The sequence below is a fragment of the Jaculus jaculus genome, chromosome 10 (assembly GCF_020740685.1).
Source record: "Jaculus jaculus isolate mJacJac1 chromosome 10, mJacJac1.mat.Y.cur, whole genome shotgun sequence".
NCBI lineage: Eukaryota > Metazoa > Chordata > Mammalia > Rodentia > Dipodidae > Jaculus > Jaculus jaculus.
The window spans coordinates 38,313,308-38,341,211 of record NC_059111.1 but is presented as its reverse complement, the minus strand read 5'-3'; the positions used below and the strand labels follow the sequence as shown (position 1 = coordinate 38,341,211).

General features: G+C 40.7%; 1 protein-coding gene and 1 pseudogene across 2 annotated transcripts in view; one reads left to right on the top strand and one right to left on the bottom strand.

The window, feature by feature from the left end:
• Nucleotides 1-27,904, bottom strand: part of Filip1 (filamin A interacting protein 1) — a 259,788-nt gene that overhangs the window by 132,285 nt on the left and 99,599 nt on the right. For both annotated transcript variants that reach the window (XM_045160606.1, XM_004660402.2), the window contains exon 2: nucleotides 423-704. In XM_045160606.1, the coding sequence (XP_045016541.1) occupies nucleotides 423-698 (276 nt within the window). In that variant the 5' untranslated portion in view covers nucleotides 699-704. The remainder of the gene's footprint in view (nucleotides 1-422; nucleotides 705-27,904) is intronic.
• LOC101597312 overlaps nucleotides 17,663-27,904 on the top strand; it is a 50,323-nt pseudogene continuing 40,081 nt past the window's right edge.

Here is a 27,904-nt window from a genome sequence, read left to right as displayed (position 1 = left end):
TGCTGTACATCTCAAGTCCTATGACGTGGTACAAGGTTGCGACTGCAAGTTACAAAGCAACAAGAAAAGACTAAGCAGTAAAGCTACTTTCAATAAATCTCTCTCTTCTAGGAGAAACGCAATAACTGTTACTCCATTTTTTAGTCATGACTTTCCTGCGTAGCCAGTGATATCTGACTTGTAGGACTCTATTAAATCATAACCAAATTATCTCATGAAGAAACTACATGTCTAGAGAAGCTTCAGGTTGGATAAGCACCTGTTCATGTATCATTCACTGAGCAACACTTTGTAGAAACTTGTGCCAGATACTAGGATTTCAACACAAATAAGGAAGATATACCCCTTTCCCCAAGTCCACAGTCCCGTAAGGAGTGGGTTGGAGCTAGAAGCACACACGCACTGCCGAGGGCTGCCTCTACCTGCAGCTCTCCCTCCATGACACTCAGGAGCCGGATGAGATCCTCCTTGGACAACTCCAGAGATTTTTTCCCCTGTCTTTCACTTCCCCCAGGCAGCTTGAGGTGCCGTTTGACAGTTCCTGAAGCCATGACCTCCTCCTCCTTCCTGTTTGATTTGTTCTTCTTTTTTGCATCTTCTGAGAGGTTTTTATCATCAGCATCACTGAGGACGGAGGACCTGGGGCAGGAGATATGCCCGTTAGATGAGCTCTCTCCACCCTGGTTTCGGGATCTCATTCCCACCTGCAAAACATGCAAAAGACAAGATGTTTTTCATCACCATCAAAAATATTTACATTTCAGTATTTATGACCTCACCAATTAAAAAGAAGCCAGCCCTAGTTAGCTTCTGTGTACCGTTAATGAGTGTGTTAATGTTATTTAATTTTAATAGAACATTTAATGTTATTAACAGACTCATTAAAATGTGTAGTTGGTCTTCAGGGAAAGAAAACCATGACCCTAACCTGGCAAACATCACAAGCCAAACAATCAAGACTGTGAGGTGAGATAAGAATGGTAATGCACCTTTGTGACCTCTCCCCAAAGCACAACCCCTGATTATCAACAGGGAAACTATCAGACAGACTCCAATGCTGCAGTGCCCTAACCAGTATCCTCACAATCCTCAAGGTTATCAAAAGCAGGGAAAATCCAAAAACCTGTCATAGCCAAGAAGGCCACAAGGAGACATGACAAATAAATGCAAAATATGGCATTGTGGATGGGATCCAAGAACATAAAACTGCTGCAGGAGAAGCTGAATACCCACATAGAGTGAATTTAGTCACTAGTGATGGACCAGCACTAGTTCACTAGCATAGAAAATGTGCAGACTAACATATGATGCTAATTATAGAGAAAACAGTGTGGGTTATTTGTGAACCCACTATATTATCATTGAAATAATTCTGTGAATCTAAAGTAAAAGGTTTACTTATTAGAAATTCAACCTTCAAACATTAAAAGCAGCCAGCTAAAAATAAATGAGTAAATAAATAAAAGGGTTGGAGAGATCTTAGCAGTTAAGCACTTGCCTGTGAAGCCTAAGGACCCCGGTTCAAGGCTCGATTCCCCAGGACCCACGTTAGCCAGATGCACAAGGGTGTGCATGCATCAGGAGTTCATTTGCAGTGGCTGGAGGCCCTGGCATGCCCACTCGCTCTCTCTCTATCTGCCTCTTTCTCTCTCTGTCGCTGTCAACTAAATAAATAAAAATTAACAAAAAATAAATAAAAGCAGCCAGTTTATATCAAAGGTGTAGAAAACCCTGGTAGGATGAAAAGAATTTGGAATGGAGAGATGACAAGGAAAACAAGGGACAGAAGATGAGGGAGAAGTTGTTAGTGATATGAAATTTTATTTCTCCACATCTTTTTCTAAAGTAGGCTTTCTACGTCAGTCATTTATAGTAATAAGAGTCCAAAGTTGGGTGAAAACAGATCAATTTCAACATCAAAACTTTAAACAATATTTTCTGATAAAATGGAGAAAAAAGATAAAGCCGCAACTAAGATAACATGTGGCGTGGGGAGCACATGTGTGTCACTGTGGTAAATGCTTGACAATTTCTCTGTCCCTCTGGTACAGAAGAACACTCTTGACAGATGAGCCACAGACCAGCCTACCAAGAGCTCTGAAGGGAGCTCTACTCTCATGGGCTGTGCCACACAATTTTCCTAAACCTTTACACACAGTAGTTTAACAAACAGCATAAATAGCCTTTTCCACAAACAGCTAAGGTACAAGCTTTTCATTATTCACTCCAAACACAATGACTTTGTTATCTGAGGATGAATTCCCTTCATGATCCTTAAGAAACCAAAGAAAGCTTTGTAAAATATTAGATTTCCAGCAAAAAAACAAACACATTGTGATGGTTCTCTTCAGATAGCAAATATTCAATTCTTTAAATAAATCTTAAAATCTACATTTCATGCTTTTTAAAAAACTAAACTTGACAACTTTGATGTGAGATGGTTTTCTATAACTTTAAACAATTAAACTGAAAAGGTATTGCTTGACTTTCGCTCTGTGCTTTCTGGGTGACTCAGTGATCAGTTTTCTATAACTTGTTACATAATGGATCCTTCAAAACCTTGCCTGAGAAACACCCTGGTCCATTATTAACGACTCTCACTATGAAAACAGGATGCAAAGTCTCAACAGGGACCCTTACAAATACACTTTATTAAAAGCCCCAGAGCTGAACAATAGCAAACACTGAATCAGAGTTGGCTAATTCTTGCCTATTATGCTTATAAGGGTAGTAGGCAGGTGTCAGAAAATGCCAATGTAACTCCACAAGCTTTTTAAAATATATATATTTATTTTGTTTTCATTTATTTAAGAAAAATAGAGAGGGAGGGAGGGAGAGAGAGAGAAAACAGATACATTATACCCTCCAGCCGCTGCAAATGAATTTCAAACACATGCACCACCTTGAACAGCTGGCTTATGTGGGTACTAGGGAATCGAAGCTGGATCCTTTGGTTTTGCAGGCAAGCACCTTAACCACTAAGTCATCTCTCCAGCTCTCTATAAGCTTTTTTGGTGAGCTGATTGCAGGCATGAAAGTTTGGAAACTCTAGATAGATTCTGAAGAAAGCCAAGAATGCCTTTGCTTCATTCCCATGAACATACCTCAAAGAAGGTTCTCTCCAAGAAAAGGGTGTAGTAAGCTGAAGATTCATGCCAGGTTTTGTAATCTTTTTTGAAAATTGATGTTATTTGGGGTATGGATTCTTCTCTGTCCTAAGAAAATTATTCTAACATACATTGTCATAAAGTACACTAGCCTTTTCCTTTCATAGTAATCTGTCAAGACTTTTCATGAAACTTGCAGAATAAAGTGGGAAGGAAGGAAAGATCAAATGTTATTCAGATGCTCTCCTTCTTTTATCTGTAGTCATCTCTCCTCTTCATTTCTCCCTCCTCCCACAGTGGAACCAGAATACTGTCAGATGAGTATATCACTGGAGTCAGGAAACGTAAAGACCTGGAATCACTTATGCTAAATTAACAAGTATTTCCAGGACATTTCACTATGTGTAAACAAGAAAGGAAAAAATTCTACAGTAGTTAAATTGCCACTCTAGTTTCAAGCTGCCTTGGCCTTGAACATTCCCTACCATACTCATTCATGCCCCCTCCCACCCAGCCTGTGTCGGATTTCCCTTCTCCTGTTAGGATTCACTTGAAACAACCTCTGGTGAACAGACCTAAGGGGAGCCATCTTAGGCCACTCAGCCATCTTGACATTCTCAAGGAGCCGTAAGAAATTAAAGATTAGCACAGAGCATTAATTACAAGAATGTGGATGGGTAAGGCATCTGGTGTTTGCTCTCACCCTGGAGTCAAGATGTCCTTATATTTGGTATCTGCTTCATACCTGGTGCTAACATCAAAAATTCTGCTTTTGTAATCATGTTTGCTTGCTTGCTCTTGTTAACAACAATTGTGTGTACAGGGGGTAGCTGGGGGGGTGGTTTCAGACTATTGTAAAGGAATGTGATTTTTGCCTTTAAAAACTCACTGTAAAAGCAGGACGGTGCTGCTCTCCTCCTTGCTATGAGGAGACAGATGCCAACTGGTTTAATAAACACTCTCCTTTTTATTCAGGTGGTCTTATGTTCATTTTTGGCCTGGGACTCACTACACACTGTTAACCAAAATGCTCCCATATGCATCACCAACAAAAACTGCTTTTCTGCATAAATTAGGTACGGGCATCTTTACTGTGCTTATCAGTTTCTCCCGCATACAGCCTCTGTTTTTCTGTCTCTTCCTAGTTTTGTTTTCTCTATACATAAGAGCTTACTTGGTACACATAATGACAAGCTACAATACTACATAGATGCATGCTTGTTTTTTTGTTTTGTTTTTTGTTTTTTGTTTCTCAAGGTAAGGTCTTACTCTGGCTCAGGCTGAACTGGAATTTACTATGTAGTCTCAGGGTGGCCTCGAACTCTTGGCAATCCACCTACCTCTGCCTCCCAAGTACTGGGATTAAAGGTGTGCGCCACTACTCCCGTCTTATTTCTATTATTTTATTGTACTTATTTATTTACTTGCAAGCAAAGAAAGAGATAGAGAGAAGATAGACAAACAAAATAGGCATACCAGGGCTGTAAGCCACTGTGAACAAACTCCAGACCCATGTGCTTCTTTGTGCATTTGGCTTTACATGGGTATTGGGGAAACAAACCTGGGTTGCTAGGCTTTGCAGACAAGTGCCTTAACCACTGAACCATCTCTCCAGACCTTCATTTCTATTTTTAAATTAATTCATAAAAGTATAATGCATGGTAGAAAAGAAATCTTATCACTGCCAAAAGCCTATATTTTACAGAGGGGCTTACCAAAAAGCGTATGGCAAGTGCATCTTTCAGAGTATTACCAAAGAACTGCCCTCATTCTTTGTTATGCATAAAAGAAACAACCCAAAGAACCCAAAAGCAGAGGCAAAGGCAAATATCTAATCTGGTTTTCTGTTCTCAGTGAATTTAAGATGCAAAAGACAATGAAATCACTGGGTTATTCTCTGTTGATGTCTGACCATCTCCTTTGTGCACCTTAATTACTTCCCTAAGTCTGCTTATCCTGATCAGTAAATGTTTCAACATTTCTCATGAGATCATCAATCATCCCAATAGCACATATAATTTAGAAATGTTTCCAGGATTAGCCTAAAATTTTTGAAAATGCTTTTCTTTAATTCTTTCCATTCTATTTGTATAGTGAGTTGGGTAAAGTGATATTTTTACTTTTCATCATCTCCATTCTTTAAGTCTTCAAAATATCCATATTTTCTATTTAAAATGTTTATTGCATTATGACATATCCAGCCAGACAAATTGAATATTCCATAAAATAATCACAAAATGTTGAATCCAGGAAAGAGACTTCTCTAGGAGTCACTACCGTCATGTTGTAATCAAAAGGTCAAAGTCCCCAGCACTTGGGAGGCAGAGGTAGGAGGATTGTTGTGAGTTCCAGGCCACCCTAAAACTGATTTAAAGACCACTCTGAGACTAATTCCAAGTTAGCCTGGATCAGAGCAAGACCCTACCTCAAAAAACCAAAAAAAGAAAAAAGAAAAAAAAAAGGTCAAAGTCACTGGAGAGATGGCTTAGCAGTTAAGGCGCTTGCCTGCAAAGCCTAAGGACCCAGGTTCAATTCTCCAGAACCCATGTAAGCCAGATGCACAACGTGGCCCATGTGCACAAGGTGGTGCATCCATCTGGAGTTCAACTGTAGTGGCTAGATGCCCTGGCGTGCCAATTCTCTCTCATTTTCAGTCTCTCACACTCTCTCTCAAAAAAAAAAAAAATCTTGTCAAATTAGCATACTGAGTTGAAAGAATGCCTAACTTGAGCCTTAAACTGAATTGTAATACAGAATGGCCTGGCATAAACGTTTTAATAAGAACCCCTGGCTCACTAACTTCCTCTCCATGCTGTCTCCGGTGCCAACCTCCCTACCAGTTAGGCTCCTCCATTTCCAGAAAAACTAACTTTTCAGTTTTGTCTTCCACATATTTACCACACTTACCTACTCGCTGGCTACAACCATATTTTGTATATTTGCTCACAAGCTCTTTCATGAGACAACCAAGTTCGCCCGTGCACTCTTCAGGGTCTCTCCTTCCTTAGCAGTTGTGCACTTGCTCCTTGCATTCGTGATTTGTACATTTATACTTGCTTACATGATGGTTACAGCCAGCCCCACATACAGAATCTTGAGGGAAAGTAATAATTTTTCATATTGCCAAAACATAATAGATATTATTTGATTATTTATATCTACATTTTATATAGTAGAATATGGGTTTATAGAATTTATGGCTTCCAGTAATTATTATTAGATGAAAACATAATTGAATCAAAAAAGGTGTAGCTGTAGTCATGGTTAGCTAATTTCAAAAGCCATTAGTATCCAGGTGCCATTGGGATTCTTGGTGATATGTGGAGATTTTAACACTTTTTAATTAAATTTTTCCTCAAGTAACAAATTTTGTGGGAAATGTGGAGCATTAAGGTCTTGCTTTTCTTTCTAATCTCCCCTGAAACGCTAAAACCACAGTAAGGAAATAAAGGAAGATAAGTAGGGATATAAAGTAATGCATATATCAACAATTATGGAGAATGGGAAGTGAATAAATGCATGGGGACAGACTTGGACTGTGCTGTGTGGGAAACCAGCAAGCCAGTTCTACTTTTCAAGGTAGGCAGTATCCACTCCCCTGTGCAACAGGGAACCAAAGCACCCCAGGTCACAAAGCTCAAGCAGGAGTAGAACCCGAGTCCTCCATGTTGAAACCAGCACTCTGTTACAACACTCCTGCCACCTGTCAATCAGCAGTGAGCATCCCCCGCCCTCACTTTCCTCCACAGCTCTCCTCCCGAGCCTGCCTCTTTCCTCTGTTATCTCCCCCCCCCCCCCACCGCACATTCCATTTGTAAGCTCATTTGCCTTTACTGTAGTATGTCTGGGAGGACTCAATCAGCTTCTGGTAATACTCCCAGGAACTCATAGAGAATAGAAACAGTTTGTAAGAACACAGTTTCTGTCTTAGCTCACTAGAACAACTCACATGCTGGCACATCTACTTCTCCAATTTAAAACTGAGGCCCAGGGGCTGGGGAGATAGCTCAGTGGTTAATGGTGCTTGCTTGCAAAGCCTGCCACACCCAGTTCAGTTCCCCAGCCACCCACATAAAGCCAGATGTGCATTTGTTTGTAGGAGCAAGAGGTCACACACACACACACACACACACACACACACACACACACACAGCTCGTCAATGGAACAGACTTAGGATGAGTCTCCTTATGCACTCCGCACACCTGAGAGACCCTGTGGACTTGTGATATTGCACCTCTTTTAGTCCTTTCCAGTATCTATTACAGGGATTTTTGGTTTTGTTTTTCTTCCTTTGCAGAAATAATGTTATGTCAATAATATAAAAGAGAAGAACATTTAATCATGGCATATTGTTTATATTCATGGAAACTATCAATTAAAAAGTTCAAATAAATAAATTAAATTAAATGTGGCTCCATGAAAATAAAAGAGCACATAACTATTTAGGTAAAGACTGATATAACAATGATGACAACATAATAACATTGTGTTTAATGATACATGTTCAGGAATTTTCAATATCAACTATCTATTTCTTAAACTTTTAAAATTTATTTATTTGCAAGGAGAGAGAGAGAAGAGAGACAGACAGAGAGAGAATGGACACATCAGGGCCTCCAGCCACTACAAAAGAACTCCAGATGCATGTGCCCCTTGTGTATCTGGTTTATGTGAGTCCAGGTGAATTGAACCTGGGTCCTTTGGCTTCACAGGCAAACTTCCTTAACTTCTAACCCATTTCCCCAACCCATCAATCCATTCTTGAATCTCAAATACACTTTTAAATATGTCTGTTACATATAATATGTGTGTGAGAATTTTTGTTTGGTTCCTTTGGGTTTTTTTGGTTTTTTGGTTTTTTGGCTTTGCTTTGTTTGACTTTTTTGAGGCAGGTCTCACTCTGTAGCTCAGGTAAATCTGGAATTCATTATGTAACCCAGACTGACCTCAAACTTAACAGTAATTCTCCCACATGAGTATCAGGAATGCTGGGATTACTGAAGTGAACTGCCACACCAGTTTACAATATTATATTATTGTCATTCTGAAGTCAACTGTTCCACGAGGCACAGTGTATAATCAATAATCAATTTAGTTTTCTGATAATTTTTACCTGTACTTGACCACTGCAAGTTTTTCACATATTAAAAAAATATATTTATTTACAAGCAGAGACAGACAAAGAGAGAGAAAGAATAGGCATGCCACGCTTTCTAGCCACTGCAATAGAACTCCAAATACATGGACCACTTTGTGCATCTGGCTTTACGTGGTTAACTGAGGAATTGAACCTAGGTCAGTAGACTTTCCAGGCAAGTGCCTTAACTGCTGAGCCATCTCTCCAGCCCCTTTTCAAAGATTTTAATAGCACTGCACCATATTATCTCTGAAGCCAAAGGGAATGTCATCATTTAGTCTGAAGTTGATAAACATCTGGAAAATTGCCAGACTTCTGATTAGCTGAGACTAGAATTTCTCCCTGCATTTCATCACTGTTAAAAAGGCTCAGTCCCAGACATAAATAAGAGTCAGTCAGGCCTATCTGTAGCCAGAAAGATAAGCAGCTTAGACCTTATCTCAGCAATCTACATTTGCCAAATTATTTCTAAATATTACCTTTATTCTCAATTCCACCAATGGTAATTATAGTGGCATTTGCTAAAGGGCTTATTAGGCACTGTTCAATGGGTTAAGCACCTGATAATAGCCCATGAAAGCAGGTACTATAATTATTTCTTATATAGAGACAAGGAAAGTAATAAGGCATGGTGGCACATGCCTATAATCCTAGGACTCAGGTAGCTAAAGCAGGATTGCCAGCTTAACACCATCCTAGGATACCTAGTAAGTTCAAGGCAGCCTGAGAAAGATCTTGTCTCATAAACAAAAGATTATTATGATTATTATTGTTGTTATTAATGAATTATATGTAAACTAGTATAAGTAAAATGAAGCTTACAGAGGTAATACAACCTGTACCTGACCTGGAACACAGGACAATCTGAACAATAGCTTCTATAGCAAGATCAGGAACAGTGTAAGACAGATGAATTCCCAGCCACCCTTTCATAGGCTGAAACAAAACCTACCATTCTAGTAGACATTGTCTCTAGTTTCTATTCATGTAATACCTTGCGCTTCGAAGCCCACATTTTTTTCCCCTTTTTCTTTCCTCCAATTGCCTTTGTACTCCATAGTGCATCATGAGGTTTTCAATGCAACTAACGGAAACTTTGCCATTAGTCTTAACTTTGGTTTTTTGAGCCATAAAAGTCACTGACACCCCCAAAACAAACAACTGTATGACAACTGAATGAATATTAGCTGAACCAAGTTTTTAGTTAGAAAACTTCTAGTTTCTAGATGACCTAATAAATCTATTAAGCTAAACTGTGTAAATTTTCACATGCGAAAGCATGTTTTTCCTGATACAGAAAATTTTCTGAAATAATCTTGTTACCTGCGTGCTGATGACTTCAGGTGTACTCATCACCTGCCACAAGTCAGCTGTGTCCAGGGTCCCATTTCCATTCAAGTTCTTAGACCATTTCTTCCCCCCTTTTTTCATTCTTTAAAGAAAGTCTTTGGATTTGGGGGGGTATATATATATATGCTATGTAAAAGCAAAACCTTGCCAGAGTTAAAACACTGGAGAACTTTGTGACAAATGAATTAAGGCACTTAAGTATTTAATTATATAAAATGCCATGCCACTGTGTGGGGAGGAAGCATGTGAAAAGAATGAGTCTCCACTTGTTGCTAGTTTTTTGAAAGACATAATGGCTCCTCCACACCATTCCTCTCCACCTTGCCGCCACCCACCTCACAACCAGCCTTGGTTTCCTAATTGGACAAATCAACCTGGAGATGCTTGCCATTAACCCTGTGGGATCAATAGGGCTGCTTACCCCACTCTACAAACTTATGCAACAAGTCCCCTCACCAAGTCACAACTTCCTCATCTGTCAAATGGGGATGATGAGCAAACCCACCAGCTACTGTTTGGATATGAAGCCATACCATGTGTGCTACTCTCGACACATATGTGAACGTCTTTCCTAGCAGTACTGTGGCAGGAAGCATTAACCTATGGCAGATTAGCTATTGAGGTCAGACACTTCTGAATGCACCCATATAGTTAGCACCAGGGATGAGGCCACTGTGAACACACAGCACTGGTGTTGGCAATGTTTGTCTGTAAAGGGGTAGACATCAAGTACCGTTTGCTTTGAGGCCATCTAGGTTCTGGTGCTTCTGTTCAACTCTACTTCTGAAGCAAAAAGCAGCTATAAATAATACACAGAAGGTAACGTGCAACCCCAGGTGATCTGTAGTCTTAGTTTTCTAACCTTGATCTAGATTGTATGTTAAATATGATTGATAGGTGTATTTAAGCTGGACAAATGCATTTTCTTCCCCTCTCCATTCTATCCCCTAATTCACAGTAACTAGAAAAGCACTGGAAATAAGAATAGATAGGGCATTAGCTATGCTGTTTGTCCTTCCCTTCTCCTTCTTTCGGATAAGCTGTAAAAGGAATGAACATAAAAGGAAAGGAATGTCTACAAAGTCTCATGGCTAAAGTGAGAGGATTCCCATTGACATTAGCCTGTACCATGGGATATCTATTGACATTCTAGATCGAACAGTGTGTGACTGCAGGGCCCACAAAGTATTTGCAGCAGTTATAAAAGTGACCCAGTACCTATCGAGGCTGGAAGATAACTTAGAGAGGTAGTTGGCAGGCCAACATTCACGTCATCAAGTCAAAGGCTTCAAGGTAGATCACCCAAGGTGGGGTGGGAATGTAATGTAGCATCACCATGAATTAGGGTGGGTTCCAAAGGCAGTAAGAGAGGCAGAGCATTTCACTAGAAAGACCTGAGGGCATTGTGGGTATTAGTTAACTTGGAGTCAGGCTGGGAATCATGACAACAGAGAACACATGCAGGGCTGGAGAGATGGTACAGTGGTTTATGTGCTTGCCTGCAAAGCCAAAGGACCTAGGTTTGATTCCCCAGGACCCATGTAAGCCAGATGCACAAAGGAGCACATGTGTCTGGAGTTCATTTGCAGTGGCTAGAGACCTTGGCGTGCCCATTCTCTCCCTCTCTCTATCTGCCTCTTTCTTTCTCAAATAAATAAATAAACTAAAAAAATCCTTTTAAAAATAAAATAAAAACAGAAAAAAGAACACATTCAAACTGAGCTTCAAAGGTGTGTGAGTCAGGCTTCAACATGGCGCCCCAGGCTCTACTGCGCTAACGTCTTGAAATCTCTCTTGTTTGAAGTAGGGTCTCATGTAGCCCACGCTGGTCTTGAACTCCTTATGTAGCCAAGAATGACATGAACTCCCCATCCTTCTGCCTCTGCCTCTCAGTGCTGGGATTACAGGCTTGTGATACAAGCCCAGCTTGGAATACTTACTTATTCTTGAGCCATGCATTCCACATTTTCATTTTTCACTGGGTGTTTTAATTATACAGCCAGTTCCTGACGACAGCCAGGAAGTCAGTCTACACCACGCAGTGGACACGCTCCCCAAGCCGCTTCCTGCAGGCTGAACATGTTAGTAAGCTTCTCTTTCCTCACTGTGTCACTGAAGCGCAGGGCTTGTGTGATGCCTCAAAATATAGGAGAGCTTGAGAGAGGAAAAAGACTAAAATGGAGTTGTGATTTGGTCTAGGACTAAGTTACTCAGATAATGTTGAGTTTACCAGCAGATGCCCTGGTTAATTTCCCTGCCCCAAGAAGAGTTTGAGGAGTTCAGTGGGGCTGATTAAAAAGCAAAGCTGAATTCAGTCTGAAAGAAAAAAAATGAAGTAAATTGTCCCTCTGAGTTTTATAAGTGGTTTTCACTTTGAAATACTAAATAGTTACAGTTTTATAAAGCATAAAGTAAAAGGTCATTTAGACCATATATGTAAGGTTTTCCTTCAAATCTCTCAGGGGGTTCTACCTGCAGCTGGCTGCAGAGGCCAGTATATCATGGCCAGCTGCCGGAGGAACCTCCTCAGACAGCCTAGGGCCAAGCTGCTCCAACTTCACAATCACCCAAGTCCCTGCGGTCCATAGAAACCAACTGTATTTCCAGCAGGTTCTCAGGTGCTGAGGACTACACTGGAGAAACAATATTCCAGGATAAGGCCAGTCCATGTTACATTCAGAAAACCACAAACACACACTAGGATGTCTATTTGCTTCAGCCAGCAACCTCTGTGCCCTTCACACAATGAAACCAGAGATACTAGAAAAAGTTATAGTAACTCTGTTTGACTGATAATAATACATAATAACATAATATTCATTTCCCCACAGGTGCTCTGGTTGAGGATTTAGATTTGTAGGTTATAAAACCTCTGCAGAGAGGCTGGAATCCCTGGCGCGCCCATTCTCTCTCTCTCCCTGTATCTGTCTTTCTCTCTGTGTCTGTCGCTCTCAAATAAATAAATAAATAAAAATTAAAAAAAAAAAAAAACCTCTGCAGAGATTGTGCATGTGTGTCCATCTGTTTTTGTAGGGATTTTCAGGATTTCACAAATAATCTAAATTGTCAATTTTATTTTATTGAGAAAATCAGAAGACTTGGTGCCACTTGGCCTATAGTTTGTAGACATTAGCTGGAGTCCAGCACTAGGTCACACGTATAACACATGGAACTTTTGCCAGCCTGTTTTCCACAGTCCTTTCTACTCTCCATTGTTTCTTGGGCACTCACCCCCACACTCAATTTACATTGTGTTTTTCTCATGTGTGCCTAAGAGGAAACTAAAACCTGCACCAAGAGTGCTGTGTTTCAAGAACAGGAGGAGGAAGGAGTAAACACTTTTTCCCAGGGATGTCATGAGTAACTGATCTGCCTTCTTCACTTGTTTCCACCATCCCCTTTAACCATTTTCATTTGGGTCCACTGTGCACCATCCTGATGGCAAGCAGAAACACATAAGGAAGTAGGGGGAGGCAGGAGGCAGACTTGGGGTGCAGGCTGAAGAAAAAGAATTATCCAAAAGGAAAAACTTATCTGTCCACAAGCTTGATCCAAGGACAGTATGGCTTTCCGAGAGAAGACAGTACATAAAAGGCACTATATATCCCTTAGAAGGCCTCGGCACACACAGGCATAGTAGAGGCTGCACTATGGGGGCATAAATAGAATAATTAATAAAGGTGTTAGCAGAAACAAGAGCATGGCTTTATGGAGTGGGGGCCTTGCTTTGAGAACCAGAGATACAGGGTACAGGAAGTACATCTGGGGACTTTCACAGTCACTGCTGGAACCTGCAAAAGTAGCAGAGCCATCAATAGACTTGCAGGCCAACTCAAGAACAGGACTGTGTTTGGAAGCCAAGAAGACAGCCCTTTGGGAACCGCCTCTTATGTTTACCTGGAGCACAGCAAGACAAGGCTTTATAATAACTTAGGCAAAAATAACAAGGAAATAGTGCACCCATCTTTTATTATTAATCCCTAAGCTTTCTCCATTTGAAAACAATAGGTTATGCTATATCTCGCAAAATCTTTTATGTATCAAATACTTCATGACAAGGGCTTGAGAGATGGTTAAGCTGGTAAGTGGGCTTCCTGTGTAAGCATGAGGGCCTGAGGGGCCTGAGACTGTCAGAGCTTGAATCTCCAGATGCTGTGTCAACAGCTGGGCATGGCCACACGCCCCGGCATCCCCAGTCCCACAGGGGAGCAGAGGCCCCTGCGAGCTCTAGAATCAGTAAAGACACTGCAGCTCAAAGCAAGACAGAGTAGAAGAGTGATGGAACAGGACACTCGAGCCACGGCAGGCAAGTGTATGGGTCACCGCACCACGACACACACTCCATATTATACACTCACACACATGCAGCTAAAAAATAAAAAAATACTTCATCACAAGCACTGTGCTATGGTAAGAATAAAACACACACACATACACACATGAGTGCATACACACATGCAAAACAACAAAAATAAACCCTTCCTGACAAGCCCTGTGCTGGTTGTAAGAATAAAACACATGTTCTCTCTCAGGAATAGCATAGCCCAAAACAGTATACACTTCAGTTTTTGAGCAGTTCAATCTATTGATAAAATATGTAATAGGGGCTGGAAAGATGGCTTAGTGGTTAAGCGCTTGCCTGTGAAGCCTAAGGACCCTGGTTCGAGGCTCGATTCCCCAGGACCCATGTTCGCCAGATGCACAAGGGAGCGCACGCGTCTGGAGTTTGTTTTCATTGGCTGGAAGCCCTGGTGTGCCCATTCCCTCTCCCTATCTGCCTCTTTCACTCTATCTGTTGCTCTCAAATAAATAAATAAAAATGAACAAAAAATGTAATAACTTATCCCAACATAGACATATATGCTTCACTTATAAATTATGCATTACGTTAATCTCCTCAAATAACAGAAACTTATAATAATTAGTATATATTATTATGGTTAATTTTATAATATTATTATAAATATATAGTACACAATATTAAATTATTATAAGCAACTACATTAGAAACATATACCCCAATCTCTCAAGTTAGAGTTTATCTACTGAACAAACATTTAAAGTAAAGGAATCTTGGGCCATGCTTTAATGACAGATTCATCTCTAAGAATTTACTACTTTTGGCCCTGAATCACTGCTGAGATGATAAGAAACTGGAAAGAGGCAAGGACAAATGGACAAGTGTAAACTTGGAGGACTTTTTTCTTTAGAGACAGGGTCTCATGCATGCCAGTTTGGTCTCAAACACTCCACCCAGTTCATGAAGGCTCCCTGCATACCAAACAAGCCCTCTACTAATGGGGCTCCATCCCTTGCCTAGGGTGGATACTTCTTGAGTGGTGGTATTCAGCTGATCCAAAAGGGGTGAGTATGCTCCTTCCAGGCTGCAGGAGGAGCACAACAAAAGAAAATGGGTGCTCATGCCTCATGGGACCTATAGGAGAACTTCAAAATGGAGGACAAGCACAACAAAATACTAGTGAGGGTTACAACAAAACTCAGTGGATTAACCTGGGCAAGGAGCACATTATATGACTTTACTTCGAGTTTGCATTTCCAGCCTTCTGTTTGGCTCTCATATAGCACTTCCAACTTTTCATATCACAAAAAATAATAGCTTTGGTTGAAGCCATGGTAACAAAATACTGGAAACAAGGACAGAGGGAGGTCAAGAAATGTTCTATAGTTACGCATTAAGAAAGTACAAAACACAGGTTATTTTTAATTTTGGCGATGTGCCTATAATTTCTAATGTCTAAAAATTAAGATGTACATAAATAGTACAGTCTGTTTCTCATGTAGCCATGAGAAAAAAATACTTTCCCAGTAATTTAATACTACCTCATTTTGTTGACATTTTATTTTCATTAGCTGCCATGTAAGCCAACAAAATACCCAAAGTGAATATTATCCAAATTTGCCTCCAGGGAGCATGTCCCTTTCCCTTCTGCTCCTTCTTTCCTGCCACCTCTGCTCTTGGTCTTCCAGCATGACTCACTCCACCCCACAGGATGCAAATGGAGAAAGGCTATTCCAGGAGTGCTGAGGTGTTTGCCTTCAGTAATCCACATTCTCTCTTCTGACACTGTGGCTACCCACAGAGATTCACCAGGCAGCTGACAAGCCAGTGCGGGTGTGGCTCTCAGGCAGACAAAGCCCTGTCCCAGCAGCCCACACAGCCAGCTGTCCCAGGCAGAGAAGTCATTTTGCAGTTTTAGACTTATCAGCCAACCGAGCCCATAGCCCAAACACCTCTCTGGCCTTTTCACATTCCACTTCTATGAGAATGTGCACAGTTGGCACATAAGAAGAAATATTAAAGTGGAACCCCTCAAAATCAAAACCTCAAGAAAAAAATTTCTTTTTAAAAATCTCCTAAGTTGCCTTTTATGAAAGATATTTGACATACATGAATGTGTAAAAATAGAGTTTCTCTTCAGAAAATTACAAACAGCAGAATGTTGTGTGAGCATGCCAAAGTCCTAGCTGGGACAACAGAGTTTAGGGCTTCTATTTATGGATTTTGCCTCAAATATAAACTCATTGTACATTGGGTTCGACAGGCCATTTAGATTTTACCAAAGCAGTCCTGCTGTTTTCATTACTTTTGACACCTTTATATTTGTAAATACAAAGCCCTAAATGTGAATGTATTGTTGAAAAAGAAATTTTGATATAGTCCTTTGTGTCACTTTAAATTTCATTGCTCAAACTCAGTCTAAAGACAGTACTGATAAACTCACACTGAGGCCATGGTCCATATGAGCTTCGCTATCCTATATGTACCCATGGAGAAATCTGGAAGAGCCAAGCACTAGGAAAAGAAAAGGAAACTGAGGTAGTCTGTGTCATCTGAAAGCTCACGGTCTAGTGAAGTTTGTCCACGTGAGAAGATGACACAGAGGAGGCTGGAAAAACTAGGAAAATCTCATGTATATGCTAGCTAATTGGCTGAATGGATTATTTCCAGGACAACTTTTATTTTTGTTTATTACAAAAATCAATTCATGCCTGGTGTGGTGGTGCACACCTTTAATCCCAGCACTTGGGAGACTGAAGTAGGAGGATCGCCAGGAGCTCAAGGCCAGACTGAGACTGCATGGTGAATTCCAGGTCAGCCTGGGCTAGAGTGAGACCCTAGCCTGAAAAAACAAAAAAACAAACAAACAAAAAGAGTTTATAGCCAATTCTACAAAAATATAACAGAATGCTTTCTCTGTGCAAGGTAGCTTACGTTTCTCTACAGTAGTTCAAAGAATGAATGAATGTTTACTTTGATTAACTTAGAGTTGAAAAGGCCTTTATATCCAACCTGCTGATTTGTCAAAAATATTATCATAAAATGGCAATTCAAAGACCTTCAAACTATGTTCAATTTTTTCCAGATGAGGATTCAAGTCATCAGAGTTTCTTTTTCATTTTTATCTTGGAATATGAACGTATGGATAAATTATCACTGGGTCTTTATTAATAGAATCATATTAGCCAAGCATGGTGGCCCACACCTGCAATCCCATAGCTGTAATCTCAAAACTCAGAAGGCTGAAGTAGGAGGATCACAAGTCCACTGCAAACCAAGTTCCAGGCCAGCCTCGGCTATATAGCAATACTCTGTCACAAGAAGAAATAGAAAAGAAGCCAAGTGTGGTGGCGCATGCCTTTAATCCCAGCACTTGGGAGGCAGAGGTAGGTGAGTTCAAGGCCACCCTGAGACTAATGAGTTTCAGGTCAGCCTGGACTAGAGTGAGACCCTACCTCAAAAAACCAAAAAAAAAAAAAAAAAAAAAAAAAAAAAAAAGAAGAAGAAGAAGAAATAGAAATAGAAATAGAAATGAAAATCTCAAATGTTATGTCTGGAGACTTCCAGGTAAGATGGTGGCATAGGAACCACACCAAACCAGCCTAGGGAGGAATTCGAGCAAAACCACAGCAAAATACACTCTTCTTCTAAAAAGTGAAGAAGTGTAAGTTATTCTTAGACACAGAGGAGAAGCCCAAGAGACCAAGTCACACAGAAAGGAGGCAAAGAGCCAGAAACCCACTGAGGTGCTTGCGGCCTGCCAAGCCATGCGATCCGTGCACCAACCTGGCACCGTCCAGGAGGCGTGCCAAGCTGCAGCAGCAGAGAGCAACCTTATCAGCCTCCTTGCAAAGTCAAGAAATCTGAAGGAAAGACAGGTGAAATCAACTAAGGAGCTCCTGAAAGGGACACAGACAGGACTGCATGAGCAACTCCAGGCTCTGGGCACTCTCCCATCCCCCACCATCAGAACTGCAAATGCCAGCGGCAGCGCAGCCAGCACAGCCGACCAGAGCTCCGGCTCCACAGCACGACATGGAGGGATCAAGGTGGGCACTCAGTATTGGTGAGATTGGAAGCCACCCCAAAAGTTAACGAGGCCAACTGACAAAATAAAAAACAAACAAACAAACAAACAAAAAAACAGGTACGTAGGCCTGCATTGGAAGTGCTAATCTCTCTTTCCATGTCAGGGCAGGGTAAGGGTCACATATTCTTGGTTGGGTTTACCATTTTCAAATAAGCTATATTTTGGGGTTGAATATTGTTGCCTTTGATGCTTTCAGATTTATAAGGCCTTTGTCTTTTGCTGTTGTCTTATTAGGGGCAGGGTCTGCTTGAGATCTAAACTGACCTGGAAACCAATTCAGAACAGAATTCTCCACCTCCCAGCTGACAGGATTAAGGGTGTAGAGCAAGACACACCCCTAGGGACTTTGGCTTTATAAGACTATCTGTTTGTTTTAATCCCCACAATTGCATACTCTATGATGGTTCTTACTGAATATGTAAATTGCTCAGGTAAAGTTTAGAATTTACCAGTAAATTCGTCAATCCAGTCCATTAGAACACTTGCTTAGTAAGCAAACTCAACACCTAGGATTACTTCTGTGGCTGGCTTGGGGTACAAGAGATACATTTGGCACTTTAAACTCATATCCTGAAAGTATATAAAGGTGGATAACCACATCCAAGAACCCTGCACATAAGTAGAAAACCCAAGTATCAAATCAATTCAGGATGAAAAGTCACTACATTATAATACAAGAAACATAAAGAATAAAGACAATACCTTACTAACAAAAATTAAAAATCCATCAGAAATGATCACCAATGAGACTGTTTTAGATGAAATCCCTGACAAAGATTTTTTTTTAATTAATTAATTTATTTATTTGAGAGCGACAGACACAGAGAGAAAGACAGATAGAGGGAGAGAGAGAATGGGCGCGCCAGGGCTTCCAGCCTCTGCAAACGAACTCCAGACGTGTGCGCCCCCTTGTGCATCTGGCTAATGTGGGACCTGGGGAACCGAGCCTCGAACCGGGGTCCTTAGGCTTCACAGGCAAGCGCTTAACCGCTAAGCCATCTCTCCAGCCCCTGACAAATATTTTTAAAAAGTGATTGTATCTATAGTCTTAAGAAATCAAAGAAGAAAATAAAGGAATTAAAAAAGAAAACAAACTCCTGAAATAGAACACTGGAAACCAGCTTAATGAAATAAGAAGGTCATTACAAGACATGAGTAAGGAAATAGAAATACTGAAGAAGGCTGCATCCCAAGATTCCAACTTCTGGGATACAGACCTAGCTTACCAGATTTCTTCTTTTTCTTTCATTTTTACCCAATAAAACTATGCCTCACCAAAAAAAGAAAGAAAGAAAAGAAATACTGAAGAAAACCCAGGCTGAAATTCTAGCTCTGAAGAAGACAGTCAGTCAAAATTTAAAAACCTGTGGAAAGTCTCACCAGTAGAATGGATGAAGGGGATAACAGCATATCTAAACTAGAAGACCAGGTGGCAGACCTAATACAGTCCAACAAAGAGAAAGACAAGCTAATAGGAAGGTATGAACAGGTATTTCAAGATATCCAGGACACTATAAAAAGATCAAACATAAGGATTCAGGGTATAATAGAAGGAGAATAATTTCAATCCAGAGGCTTAGTAAGGGTTTTCAACAAAATCATAGAAGAAAAATTACCCCAAATTGGGAAATGCCAATGCAGATCCAAGAAGCAAATTTTAGACCACCAAACAGACAAACGTGGAAGGAACATCTCCTCACCATGTAATAATTAAACTACTAAACATGCAAACCAAAGAAAATATATTGAAAGCAGTTAGAGAGAAAAAGAAGACACCTGCAAAGGCAAGCCCATCAGAATAACAGTGATTATTCAATACAAACTTTAAAAGCCAGAAGAGCTTGTAATGATGTATTCCAAGTTCTGAAAGATAACAACTGTCAACCAAGATTACCTTATCCTACAAAGCTACCTATCCAAATTGACAGAGAAGTAAGTACATTCCACAACAAAAACAGGCTAAAGGAATATATGACAACTAAGCCAGCTCTACAGAAAATATTTGAAGGAATCCTTCATGCTGACAAGAAAGAAAAACACACACAGGAGGAAGTAGGAAAAAAATAAACCATACTCAAATAATACTTAAAACAAGTGGGTGAAGGCAAAACAGGAATCACTACAAAATAAGAATAGCGAGAATAAATACATACCTTTTAATAAGAACTCTTAATATCAATGGTATCAATGCACCAACCAAAAGACACAGGCTTACAGGGTAGATTAAAAGGCAGGATCCTGCCATTTGTTGCTTCTAGAATGGAAAATGGTATTTCAAGCCAATGGGCCTAGGATTAACAATATTGATAAACCCTTACCAAATCTGACCAGAACAGAGAGAGAGAAGAGACAAAAATTAATAAAATTAGAGATGAAAAAGGCACCATTACAATACATACCAAAGAAATTCAGAAAATCATAAGGACATACTTGAAGTATATATCTACTTCTAACTTTGAAAATCTGAATGAAATGAATGATTTCCTTGATTCATATGACCTATAAAAATTAAATCAAGATGAGATAAACATTTAAATAGACCTATAGCAAATACAGATATCCAAGCAGTTATAAAAAGAAGCCTTCCAAAGCCAGGCATGGTGGCACATGCCTTTAATCCCAGCACTTGGGAGATGGTGGTAGAAGGATCACTGAGAGTTCAAGGCCAACCTGAGACTACACAGTGAATTCCAGGTCAGCCTGAACTAGAGTGAGACCCTACCTCAAAAAAACAAACAAACAAAAAGTCTCCCAAATAAAAAACTCTAGGCCCACATGGATTTACTGGTGAATTTTAGACCTTCGTGGAAGAACTAATACCACCACTTCTCAAACTTTTCCATAAAATAGAAAAGGAAAGAATTCTACCAAACTATTTCTAAGAAGCCAGCAACAACCTGATACCAAAACCAGATAAACACAGAATAAACCAATAAAAATCACAGACAAATCTCCCTCATGAACATAGATGCAAAAATTCTGAACAAAATATTGGCAAATAGCATACAAGAATATATCACCCAACCAAGTTGGCTTTATCCCAGGGATACAGGGATGGTTCAACATATGCAAATTGATAAACATAATACATCCTATAAATGGTCTTGTGGTGGTTTGAATAGATGGCCCCCAATATTTTCAGTTTTTTATTTGTTTGTAGTTTGCCACCTGGCTGGAGGCAATGTCACTGGGTGGATCTTAAGGTGTGTTGGTGGGTTTCAGATTTCAATCTAAAGACATACAAAGTGTGCCTAGCTGGAGTTCCTGAAGTGTACTATGGCTTTTGGCTTTTAGGCTTGTGCTTCTCTCTGTCTGCTTGGGCCTGTGAAGGCAGGCCAGCTTCTTCTGCCATCATGGAACTTCCTCTGGATCTGTAAGCTTCAATAAATATACCTTCCTCCATATCTGTGCCTGGTCTGGATGTTCATCTCAGCGAACCTAAAGTTGTCTGCTACAGGTCTGAAGGATAAAAATCACATGATCATCTTAATAGATGCAGAAAAGGTATCTGACAAAATCCAACATCCCTTCATAGTAAAAGGATTACAGAAACTGGGAATAGAAGGAGCATATCTCAACATAATAAAAGTTATTTATGACAAACCTACAGCCAACATAATACTAAATGGGGAAAAACTTGAAAATTTCCACTAAATTCAGAAACAAGACAAGGGTGTCCACTGTCCCCACTTTTATTTGGTATAATACTGGAAGTCTTAGCCATAGCAATAAGGTAAGAGACCCTAATAAAAATGATGCAAATTGGAAAGGAAGAGATGAATTATCATTATTTACAGATGATATGATTCTATACATAAAGGACCCTAAAGACTCTACCAGAAAACTGTTAGTGCTGATAAATACTTTTAGCAACATAGCAGGATATAGAATAAATGCACAGAAATCAGCAGCTTTCCTATATACTAACAAAAATCATGCAGAGGATGAAATCAGAAAATCTCTCCCATTCATAATTGCTTCACAAAAATAAATAAATAAATCAATAAAGTACCTTGGAATAAACTTAACCAAGGAAGTGAAGGACCTGTACAATGAGAACTTTAAAACACTCAAGTGAGAAATTGCAAAAAAGACACAAGGACATAGAAAGAAATCCCATGTTCTTAGATTGAAAGAATCAATATTGTGAAAATGTCAATCTTACCCAAAGCAATCTACACATTTAATGCAACCTCTACTAATATTACAATGGTATTCTTCACATAAATAGAGAAAAGAAATCCTAAAATACTTTTAGAAGCACACACAAAAAAAATCCTCATATAGCCACAACAATTTTGGGCAACAAAAATAAGGCTGATGGTATCACCATGACTGATTTTAAGCAATATTACAAAGCCATAGTAAAAAAAAACAGCATGCTACTCACACAAAGGCAGACATATAATCAGTGGTGGTACAGAATAGAGGACCCAGATGTTCATCCAGGCAGCTACAGCCATCTAATTTTTGAGAAAAATGCCAAAAATATCCATTGGAGAAAAGACAGCCTCTTCATCAAATGGCACTGGGAAAACTGGATATCTATATGTAGAAGGATGAAAATAGATCCTTGTCTTTACTCATGTACAAGAACCCAGTCCAAATGTATCAGGGACTTTAATATTAGACCTGAAACTCTGAAACTGCTAGAGGAAAAGGTAGAGGAAACCCTTCAACATATTGGCATAGGCAATGACTATGGGAGAGAATATGTGGATCCTAGCTACAAATGTATAGAATTGTGTGTGAGCTGGAACCAAAAATCAGTAGCAGCCACCAGTGAGCTAGAAAAAAGGCTATAAGGTAGGGAGAAGAGGGAAGGACATAAGGGGATGGTATTTTATGTGTGTGTGTGCGTGCGTGCGTGCGTGTAGAAGAACAGTTTACAAGGAAAAGAAAGGCCTAAGTGAGGCCAGGGGAAGAGATTGTATAAAAGAAGAGTGTGTGTGTGGAGGGGGTCAATCAAAATTCAAGATATTCTGAATAAGACATTGAAACATCTACTTTTTATAAATAATGGAACATCCAGAAGCCATAGATTGCTACTAGAAAATTCTCAGAGACAGGGATAGGATACCTTCCAGAGAGTTGTTGGCCAGGAAGGTCCCTGTTTCCTCCAAAACATTACAGGCTATTTCCCTTGGTTTCCCTTGAGAAACAGTTGGTAAGATCCTATTGCAGAAGACTTCACATGCCTGAGCAGCAAAGTCACTGAGAAATCAAGCAGGTGCTGAGCAGCAAACCTTGTCCCTGAAGGCTAGCCAACTGAAAGCTGGAAAAAGCTGTCTCCCTATGGGAGACAGAAGCCATCAGCAGTGAAAACAGTGGACACTGGAAGCTTCAAGTTTGGCCAGATAGGCCAAATGAGTGAATGGGTGCAATAGTGGCATGTCTATTCTGAGGGAAACCAACTGCTCTCTAACTGGACTGAAGGCCTGCTTTATGTTAGGGAACACATGCCTGGTACTGAAAACCTAATCAAAAGCCTGTGGCAGGGGTGGTCATGAGCCTATGGGTATAAAGCCTGCTCTTGTCTGGATTAAAGTATATATTATTCTCACCAAACTGCCCTGAAAGCACTACACTTAATGTTCATATTTATATATTAATGCTACTCTCACTTCTGGTTAGAGAACCTTCTCTTTTCAGATGCCTAGGACCACTGGGATGACCTTCATTCAAAGCAACATAGTACTGAAAAGTGATGAAACATCCAGCACTGAAACATCTATATCATACCCTCCAAGCTCAGGGCCTACTGCAAAAGAGATAGTGGAAAAAAATATAACAGCCAAAGGAAGGGTACCACTCCTTACAATGCAACTGTCCAGTCTGAAATTGGTCTCAAAATCCATGACTCTCAGTGCCTAGCAATACCTACATAAGACCCTCATAATAGGAGAAAAAGATGATGACATCAAATTAAAAGAGAGATTAATGGTGAGAGGGAGTGTATATGATGGAGAGCAGATTATTAAGGGGAAAGTTGGAGAGGGGAGGGAAATATCATGGTTTATTGTCTATAAGTAAAACTATAATTTTTTTTTAAAGTCATGTCTGATTCAATTCAGATTTCAGTTTTGTGCCTCTTCTGTTTCACAGAAGATAACTTAAAATCAAGTCCCTCAATGGACCTGGATATAAATATAATCTTTCAACTGCTGCTTCCCTCCATGCTTGAGGCCCTATGGGATCTCCTCAAAGAACCTCATTCAGCCATTTGAAGAAGTCTTCAGGAAGAAAACAAGTATCTTCCCTCAGATGTGTCCTGTCAGCTACAGGGAGACATTCTCCTGGCTTCTTGTCTCGTGCTGTTTCTGCCAATTAACTGTCCTGTTATCACAGAGGCTGCTGATAAGGGAGAAAATTTCTGAAAGGCCCAGAAGCTTCTGGGGTTTAACCCCAGTATTCCCATACTTCCCATATACAAAAAGCAATAGCAGAGATAGTTTTGTGAAGCTCTTGGGCTCACAGAGTTCCAAAGCTGCACCTGCTTGCCACCATGATGGGCAAAGGAGGTCAGCTGTGGAAAGCACACTACTGTCGCACATCAGTATTCATGTGGTGAAGCTTTAGGAGTGCTCACAGACATTATGGGACAGAGAATGCCCTCTGCTAAGTGACACACATGGAGACAATGCATCTCTCTGGCCCATTCAAATTGTCACCCTGTGGCTATGAGAAGTCCCATGCCATCAAGCTGGACGCATAGCCTTTGAGTACGGGTCAGGAAGGAAGGCAGTGATGTTCTAATTAACCAGCTCTCAGGGGAGAAGATGATAAGAAGAGAGCTCAGCCCTGATGGACAACACTTGCGGTGGTTTGATTCAGCTGTCCCATAAACTTAGGTGTTCTGAATGCTAGGTTCCCATCTGATGGAGATTTGGGAATTAACACCTCCTGGAGGCAGTGTATTGTTGGGAGCGGGCTTATAGGTGTTATAGCCAGTCTTCCCTTGCTAGTATTTGGCACACTCTCCCATTCCTATTGTCCATCTGATGTTGGCCAGGAGGTGATGTTCACCCTCTGCTCAGGCAATCATTTTCCCCTGCCATCATGAAGTGTTGGACATAGGCAGGGGCCTGGGTTGAAGCAAACCTAAGCTGTCTGACTCTAAGAACCCTGGCTATGGAGGGGTCACAGCAGCCTGAACTGCTGATCATATCTCACGGACCAGAATGGCAGGGGAGCTCCTCCCCCCATTCTCAGGGATTGCAGTGAGCCAGGATCCTTCCCCATTCTTGGGGGTTGCAGATTGACAGGAAATAAGGCCACTCCCTCTCCTGGATATTCAGATAAGACTTAGGCTTTGCCCATAACCCTGTGGCCTTTGGCCAGTTGCCTAGGAAACTCCTTATATAGTATCAACCAGCATCTTTGCATCCCCTCCCCATGCCATTGCCTAAATGCTGGAATGAATGTCCTCATATGCTAATTAGGCATCAGCAAGCAACTTCGTACATCCAATCCCCTTAGCACCCTCAAACTGCTTACAAACTCATTTCCCTGACAATAAACAGAGCTATTCACCAAAACTGACTTCCGGGAGTGATTCTTTCTCTCATGATGCATGAACAACCTTGATCTCCACAGCTGCCTGGGATGTCTTCAGGGGAACTTCTGGGACCCAGAGGACCCAGGACCCCACAAGGGAGCTTCCCCTTGAGTCTCTAATCCAAAACAAATCTTTATTCCCACAAGCTGCTCTTGGTTGGGTGATTTCTGCCAACAACATGAACCTGACTGCAACGTTAAAGTTGATACTGAGAGTGGTGTCATTGCTGCATGAAACCTGACTATGTGGCTTTGGCCTTTTGGAACTGATTTTCAAGAGGAATGTGGAAGCATTTGAAACCTTGGCCTAAGAGATGCCTTGTAGTGTTGTAAGTATAGCTTGATGGACTATTCTGGTCAGAGTTGAAAGACCTGAATGCAGTAAGAACTATGGATTGTGAGGTTTGGCTTCTGAGGGTGAGAGTGATCCTTGCTTGGACTGGGCTAGAAGCAGTTTGTGTGAGAGGCTTGCTGTTATGCCCCTGCCCTGAGAATCTGTGCATGGTTACATTGTGTAGAAATGGATTTGTGTGAGCAGAGAGATATGGTAGAGAAAAAATTAAACTTTTAGGCTGAAACTTCTGTCCCTTCATCTGGAATTATATGAGAGATCACAACCTTTGAGATTGGGCCATCTGACCTGCATTGGAGCAAAAGGAAGAATGTAGACTCTTCTAAAGGGGCCTCAATACTGAGTAGTGTCCTGTTCTTCAAACTCTGCTTTATTCCCCCTGGATTAACAAATTGGCACCACACCTGTTACTATGGAGTATAAGAAATGTAGGAAAGAGAGGGTACTTGAATTTGCAACATGGTATTGTGTTTTGGAAACAATCAAGCAGGTTTGCTTGACTGCCTGCATGGAGACCCAATGGAGCATGAGGATGAACCATGAGTTACAGTGGAGACCCAGTGGAGATGCCAGGACCATGAGGTGGCTGCTAAGGAGAGCAGCTGGCCCAGGATGAAGTTTTCCAGGACTGTGAGTAGCCCAGCTAGAGAGGTGGAATTGGAACTCCAGAGACTTGTTGCTGGTTAGAATTATTGGACTTGCAGACTTGTCACTGACAAGAGTTGTTAGACTTGGAGCTACAGAGTTTTCTGTTTGCCCTAGTTAAATCTTGTATGGGTTGAATATTTCTTTGCTATGCCCAGTGCCATCTTTTGCAGTGTGAGTGTTTATTCTGTGCCATGATTTTGGGGGGGGGGGATTTTTGGTATTATGGCTCAATGAAAAAACCTTGGATTATTGAGATGTTTGAATATCGTTGGGATTGATAAAACTATGGGGACTTTAAAGTTGGACTAAATGCACTGTATTTGATATCATGTGTGGGGCGATGGGTAGAATGTGGTGGTTTGACTCAGGTATCCCCCATAAACTTAAGTGTTCTGAATGCTAGGTCCCCAGCTGATGGAGATTTGAGAACTAATGCCTCCAGGAGGCAGTGTAGTATTGGGGAGGGCTTATGGGTATTATAGCCAGTTTCCCCTTGCCAGTGTTTGGCATACTGTCCTGTTGCTGTTGTATACCTGATGTTGGCAAGGAGGTGATCTCCACCCTCTGCTCATGTCATCATTTTCCCCTGCCATCATTGAGCTTCCCCCTCGAATCTATAGCCAAAATAAACTTTTATCCCACAAGCTGCTTTTGGTTGGGTGATTTCTGCCAGCAATGCAAACCTGACTGCAACAGCACCCCAGCATGGTGACATCATGGCATCACTGAAGGCAGTGATAGAAAGAGATGAGCTCAGGCAGTCGGGAGGCCATGCCCACTACTGAGAATGGCCTAAGCAGCTCTCAGTCTCAACTCCCTACTCCACTCCATGAAGTCTGAGTCAGAATAAAGAAATGTGCCTGCATTGCTAAATAAGGAATCATGAAGAAAGTTCTGGAAAGATAGGTATGTGATAAGCTTCTCATGACTTACTGCTTCCTCCACTTGACCCTACATCTGGGATAAGGACAAGTTATAAATGACCAGCCAAGTCTTGCCCACATCTGCTTAAAGCTGATATTTATTTCAAAGCAATAGAGACAGAAGAATGAAGAAAGAAGGGGAAATCAGAGGATATAATTTGTCTTTTTACAGTATGTGACCAAATGATGGGAGAAAATATGTGATTATGTATGGACAGACTTAAATGTCTTCTGTAAAGAAAACAAGCTAGATTTTGAATGAAGTCAATGTTTTTAGGGGCTAAGAAAATGGCTTACTTGAAGTCAACATTTTGTTCTTGTTTTATTAGAAATAAAGTTCAATTCATAAGGTTATTGTCTTTCTCATCTTCCTCACATCCCTCATTTCAGCAATTCTCTTAGCCAGACTTCTAATAGGACAGCATGGGTCTGTGATATT